Source organism: Nomascus leucogenys, unplaced genomic scaffold, assembly GCF_006542625.1.
Source record: "Nomascus leucogenys isolate Asia unplaced genomic scaffold, Asia_NLE_v1 Super-Scaffold_573, whole genome shotgun sequence".
Lineage (NCBI taxonomy): Eukaryota > Metazoa > Chordata > Mammalia > Primates > Hylobatidae > Nomascus > Nomascus leucogenys.
The window spans coordinates 266041-273178 of record NW_022095783.1 but is presented as its reverse complement, the minus strand read 5'-3'; the positions used below and the strand labels follow the sequence as shown (position 1 = coordinate 273178).

The window sequence follows — 7138 nt, the reverse complement described above, 5'->3', positions numbered from 1 at the left end:
CCGATGATGAATATGCTGGGGCTCACCATCCCGATGATGATGAAGCTTCTGGGAGTCTCAGCTGTCCCCTACCTGGGGGATGTCTGGCTTCTTCAGCATCAAGCTGGCAGAGGCTCCAAGGACTGGTGTGGAAGGACAGAGCAGTTTTCCCATGTGACGGGGAACTTGTTTCAGAGGTGTCAAGAGATCCACACTAAGCCTGGTGCTATAAACTCCAGCTGGTTCCCAACTGAAGTTTTGTGGGGATGAGGAAGGAGGGTGATTTCTAGGATAGGGGAAATATGCTGTTGGTTGAATATAGGATTGTACTTCTCGATATGTCTTGGAAAATTTCCTTAGGTTTTGGAAGCCTCAGAACCCTCCAGAGTTTCAATTTCAGAGGCTAAGTCTCTGAGGGTCCCAACAAGAAATATAAACAGTACAGCCTGCTGGTGATAAAAAACAATGGCGGTAGTGAGGAGAGGAGGATACTGAGGGAAATGTTTCTTCTTGGCTCATGATAGTTCCTTTCTGTGAAAGGGTGCAATTGACAGAAACAGTGGGGCTTCACCTGTGGCATCACTTTCTCTACCTTAGCAAGGAGAGGGCCTTATCTGGTTGGAAAGTTTCAGAAAAAAATACTAGCTCTTTCTTTTTGTCCTCTACTGATGTTAACTCATCAGCAGAAATGTGAGTTCTTGCCAGCTTCTCCATGCTGTAAGTCTTATGTGGCACCACTGCCTGGGTTGATTGTGAATCTACCTGCCAGAGGGTTGAGGGTGGGAGTACCTGAAACCGTTGAATCCTGCAAATACAAACCACAGCTTCCATTCTAGTCTTTATCTGGCATACAGTTTAGAGTTGCACTTTCCAATCTGCAGCTCTTGTGTCTTGTTTCTGTGCGAAGAACGTGGGTGTGGATGGGCATATATATTGTGTCCCTGTGATAGTCAATTTTATGTGTCAACTTGGTGAGGGTATGACACCTAGTTGTTTCATCAAATGCCAGTCTATATGTTGCTATGAAAATATTTTTAGATGTGATTAATATTTAAATCAGTTGACTTTAAGTAGAGCATATTTGTGTCCATAATGTGGGTAGGCCTCATTCAATCAGTTGAAGGCTTTTAGAGCCAAGACTGAAGATTTCCCAAGAAAGCAGCAATGTTGACTCACGACTGCAACATACAAATCCCGCCCAAGTTCCCAGCCTACCGACTCAAGACTGCAACACCAACACAACTGAATTTCCAGCCTGCCAGCTTGCCCTACGGATGTAGACTGGTTAGCTCCCACAGTTGCATAAGCTAATTCCTTGAAATAAGTCTCTCTCTCATATATGTCTCCTAATGGTTCTGTTTCTCAGAAGAACTCTGGCGTATACAGTCCCTCATGATCCCCGCACATAACGACTAATAACTGTGGCTGATATCATTGAGTCCTCAACTAATCCTCACAATTACTTACAAGGTAGGCAATAGCATTCCTCCCATTTTAAAGATGGGGGAGCTTAGATGTGAAACAGTTAAGTAACTTGCTCAAGGCTGTGGAACTAGTAAGTGGAGATGCAGCATTTGAATTCAAATTTTCCTGAAACCATAACTTACATGTTTAACTATTATTCTATGCAGCCTCCAGGCCACAAAAGGAAGTCCTACTCAAAGTTATGATATACTGCACAGTTAAGTTGAAAACACCCATTTGATCACAGTCAAGAGAGGAAAGTCTTTGTTAGTCTTATGCTGAGTGTTTATATTTTGAGTGTCTCTCTGTTTCAGTGCTGGATGAAAGAATTACATGTTAAAGCTGATAGTAATAACCCAATGGTTACTTCTCTGGCCAGCCTCATGGGTGCTTCCATCCCTTAGTTTGGGATGTGATCTATGGTTCTGAGTGTCCTTTTTGTATTTGTTACTCTAATATTTAGCATAATCAGTAACTCTCAATGATGGCTATAGGAAGCACACATACCAGCAAGGATAGTGGCATGAAGAAATAAAAGAATCATCATTGATAAAATTCACCTTTGAGGATTTATTCATACATTCATCTGTCTCTTCGTGCATTTATCTGATAGTCGACCAGAAAAGTTTATTGAGAATTTATTCTGTGCATGTATTTTTATTTCATTCATTCATTTATTCAGAAATGAAATTATTATTACATACTCTGTCTCGGTAGGTGGATTCTCCCAAATTCATCCTTGTTTTCACACCCTGCCTTCAACTTCTCTCCCATCTACCTCTTGGAAATGTACCTAACCCGTTTCTATTCCCTCAGAGCCTCGCACTATATTTTCCATGACGATATTTGATAAACTAATACAGATAAATGGATTAATGGAATTGAATGGCATAATGGTTAAGACATACTCAGTTTAAGTGAGTTTTTTTTAAAAGCACATCATCTTGATGCAGAAGCAATAACTTTTATGATGGACACTTCAGGCAATACATTATGAGTGGTTTTGGTCTGATGAGCCTTCCCAGTGTCCATTCAATCTCACTACCCATGTTGAGGGTGGCAGTACCATTTTATCAGAAGCCAGCAATATGTCATCTTGCACGACATATTACCTGTTCATAGGATGATTCTCTCATAACATAAAAAGAACCAAGTATTTGCATTAAGAAACTATTTATGTAAGAAAAAGACAATGATTGAAAGAGGCCAAGAGACTTCAAAGTGTTTCCTCTCTGGCTTCATAAAAATACTACTTTACTCCTTTGACAGAGGCTGAAGCTGCCTAATCAATAGCCATATTCCTGAACCAACATGTTGGTTAGGATGTAATTCCCACCAATATTTTGGTTAGGCTGTCTAGTTAAAAGACTACATTTTCCATGCTCCACGTATCTAGCTAGTAGGGTGTTTCTTCTAGGAAGTTTCTACAAGTAATGCTGACTCAGCTAAGAGGTGTTTCCTTTTGTTTTTCCCTCTTTCTCCTGCCTGCAAAGCAGATATAAAGGCTGTAGATTCAGCAGCCATTTTGGAACATGAAGCAATGTTAAGAATTGAAGACATATAATAATATTGTAGAGTGTAAAGATACGGAGAGTTTGGGTCCTTGGTGAGTAGGGAATTATTCCCTCCATATTGGACTACCTACATCCAGAATTCTTTGATGTAAAGAAGATATACATTTCTGCCTCATTTCAAGCTTCTTCAATTTTTGTTTCCACGTATGTGTTCTACTCACCTGAATATGATAGCAACTAACACATCCCCCAAGTTTATCATTAAAATCTATGAACTATATTATTCCAATAATAATGTTTCATTGGCCAGGTGTGGTGGCTCACGCCTGTAATCCCAGCACTTTGGGAGGCTGAGGTGGGTGGATCATGAGGTCAGGAGATCGAGACCGTCCTGGCTAACACAGTGAAATGCTGTCTCTACTAAAAATACAAAAAATTAGCCAGGCATGGCGGCAGGTGCCTGTAGTCCCAGCTGCTTGGGAGGCTGAGGCAGGAGAATGACATGAACCCAGGAGGCAGAGCTTGCAGTGAGCCGAGATCATAACACTGCACTCCAGCTTGGGTGACAGAGTGAGACTCCAACTCAAAACAAAACAAAAATAATGTGGGCAGTGGTTCCAAGATGGCTGAACAGGAACAGCTCCAGTCTACAGATTGCAGCATGAGTGACACAGAACATGGGTGATTTCTGCATTTCCAACTGAGGTACAGGGTTCATCTCACTGGGGATTGTCAGAAAGTGGGTGCAGGACAGTGGGTGCAATGCACCAAGTGTCAGCCAAAGCAGGGTGAGGCATTGCCTCACCCAGGAAGTGAAAGGGGTCAGGGAATTCCCTTTCCTAGCCAAGCAAAGGTGTGACAGACAGCACCTGGAAAATCGGGTCACTTCCACCCTAATATTGTGCTTTTCCAATGGTCTTAGCAAACGGCACACCAGGAGATTATATCCCACGCCTGTCTCGGAGGGTCCCAAGCCCACAGAGCCTCGCTCATAGCTAGCACAGCAGTCTGAGATCAAACTGCAAGGCAGCAGTGAGGCTGGGAGAGGGTCACCCGCCATTGTTGAGGCTTAAGTAGGTAAATAAAGTGACTGGGAAGCTCAAATTGGGTTCAGCCCATCACAGCCCAAGGAAGCCTGCCTGCCCCTGTAGACTCCACCTCTGGGGGCAGGGCATAGCCGAACAAAAGGCAGCAGAAACCTCTGCAGATTTAAATGTCCCTGTCTGACAGCTTTGAAGAGAGAAGTGCTTCTCCCAGCATGGAGTTTGAGATCTGAGAACAGACAGACTCCCTCCTCAAGTGGGTCCCTGAATCCTGAGTAGCCTAACTGGGAGGCACCCCCAGTAGGGGCTGACACTTCATATGATCAGGTACCCATCTGAGATGAAAATTCCAGAGAAACAATCAGGCAGCAACATTTGCTGTTCAGCAATATTAGCTTTTCAGCAGCCTTCATTGCTGATACCCAGGCAAACAGGGTCTGGAATGGACCTCTGGCAAACTCCAACAGACCTGCAGCTGAGTGTACTGACTGTTGGAAGGAAAACTAACAAACAGAAAAGACATCCACACCAAAATCCCATGTGTACGTCACCATCATCAAAGATCAAAGGTAGATAAAACCACAAAGTTGGGGAAAAAAGAGAGCAGAAAAGCTGAAAATTCTAAAAATTGGAGCACCTCTCCTCCTACAAAGGAATGCAGCTCCTCACCAGCAATGGAACAAAGCTGGACAGAGAACGACTTCAATGAGTTGAGAGAAGACAGCATCAGATGATCAAACTTCTCCGAGCTACAGGAGGAAGTTCAAACCCATCACAAAGAAGCTAAAAACCTTGAAAAAAGATTAGATGAATGGCTAACTCGAATAACCAGTGTAGACAAATCCTTAAATTCTCTACACTGATGGACCTGATGGAGCTGAAAACCATGGAACGAGAACTATGTGATGAATGCACATGCTTCAGTAGCTGATTTGATCAACTGGAAGAAAGGACATCAGTGACAGAAGATCAAATGAACGAAATGAAGTGATAAGAGAAGTTTAGAGAAAAAAGAGTAAAAAGAAATAAACAAAGCCTCCAAGAAATATGGGACTATGTGAAAAGATCAAATCTACGTCTGATTGGTGTATCTGAAAGTGATGGGGAGAATGGAACCAAGTTGGAAAACACTCTGCAGGATATTATCCAGGAGAACTTCCCCAACCTAGCAAGGCAGGCCAACATTCAGATTCAGGAAATACAGAGAACACCACAGAGATAGTCTTCGAGAAGAGCAACTCCAAGACACATAATGGTGAGATTCACCAAAGTTGAAATGAAGGAAAAAATATTAAGGACAGCCAGAGAGAAAGGTCAAGTTACCCACAAAGGGAAGCCCATAAGACTAACAGCTGATCTCTCCGCAGAAACTACAAGACAGAAGAGAGTGGGGGCCAATATTCAACATTCTTAAAGAAGAGAATTTTCAACCCAGAATTTCATATCCAGCTAAACTAAGCTTCATAAGTGAAGGAGAAATAAATACTTTACAGACAAGCAAAGGCTGAGAGATTTTGTCACCACCAGGCCTGCCCTAAAAGAGCTTCTGAAGGAAGTGCTAAATATGGAAAGGAACAACCGGTACCAGCCACTGCAAAAACATGCCAAATCGGAAAGTGCATCAATGCTAGGGAGAAACTGCATCAACTAATGAGCAAAATAACCAGTTAACATCATAATGACGGGATCAAATTCACACATAACAATATTAACCTTAAATGTAAATGGGCTAAATGCTCCAATTAAAAGACACAGACTGGCAAATTGGATAAAGAGTCAAGACCCATCAGTCTGCTGTATTCAGGAGACCCATCTCACGAGCAGAGACACACATAGGCTCAAAATAAAGGGATGGAGGAAGATCTACCAAGCAAATGGAAAACAAAAAAAAGCAGGTGTTGCAATCGTAGTCTCTGATAAAACAGACTTTAAACAAATGAAGATCAAAAGAGACAAAGAAGGCCATTACATAATGGTAAAGGGATCAATTCAACAAGAAGAGCTAACTATCCTAACTACATATGCACCCAATACAGGAGCACCCAGATTCCTAAAGCAAGTCCTTAGAGACCTACAAAGAAACTTAGACTCCAACACAATAATAATGGGAGAACTTAACACCCCACTGTCAACATTAGACACACCAATGAGACAGAAAGTTAACAAGGATATCCAGGATTTGAACTCATCTCTGCACCAAGTGGACCTAATAAACAGCTACAGAACTCTCCACCACAAATCAACGGAATATACATTCTTCTCAGCAACAGATCGCACTTATTCCAAAATTGACCACATAGTTGGAAGCAAAGCACTCCTCAGCAAATGGAAAATAATAGAAATTAGAAGTGGAAACTGAACAACCTGCTCCTGAATGACTACTGGGTACATAATGAAATGAAGGCAGAAATAAAGATGTTCTCTGAAACCAGTGAGAACAAAGACACAATATACCAGAATCTCTGGGACACATTCAAAGCAGTGTGTAGAGGGAAATTTATAGCACTAAATGCCCACAACAGAAAGCAGGAAAGATAAAAAATGGACACCATAACATCACAATGTAAAGAAATAGAGAAGCAAGAGCAAACACATTCAAAAGCTAGCAGACGGCAAGAAATAACAAAGATCAGAGCAGAACTGAAGGATATAGAGACACAAAAAAACCGTAAAAAAATCAATGAATCCAGGAGCTGGTTTTTTGAAAAGATCAACAAAATTGATACATCACCAGCAAGACTAATAAAGAAGATAACAAAGAAGAATCAAATAGGTGCAAAAAAAAAAAAGATAAATGGGATATCATAACTGATCCCACAGAAATACAAGCTATCATCAGAGAATACTATAAACGCCTATATGCAAATAAACTAGAAAATCTAGAAGAAATGGATAAATTCCTGGACACATACACCCTCCCAAGACTAAACCAGGAAGAAGTTGAATCTCTGAATAGACCAGTAACAGACTCTGAAATTGAAGCAATAATTAATAGCCTACCAATCAAAAAAAGTTCAGTACCAGACGGATTCACAGCACAATTCTACCAGAGGTATAAGGAGGAGCTGGTCCCATTCCTTCTGAAACTATTCCAATCAATAGAAAAAGAGGGAATCCTCCTTAACTCATTTTATGAGG

The 7138-nt window shown here is 41.5% G+C and overlaps 1 protein-coding gene across 2 annotated transcripts in view; it reads right to left on the bottom strand.

Moving 5' to 3' along the window:
- Positions 1 to 453: 453 nt before the first annotated feature.
- LOC115833684 (general transcription factor II-I-like) overlaps positions 454 to 7138 on the bottom strand; it is a 34148-nt gene continuing 27463 nt past the window's right edge. For both annotated transcript variants that reach the window (XM_030808401.1, XM_030808402.1), the window contains one exon: positions 454 to 784. In XM_030808401.1, coding sequence (XP_030664261.1) covers positions 568 to 784 — 217 coding nt within the window. In that variant the 3' untranslated portion in view covers positions 454 to 567. The remainder of the gene's footprint in view (positions 785 to 7138) is intronic.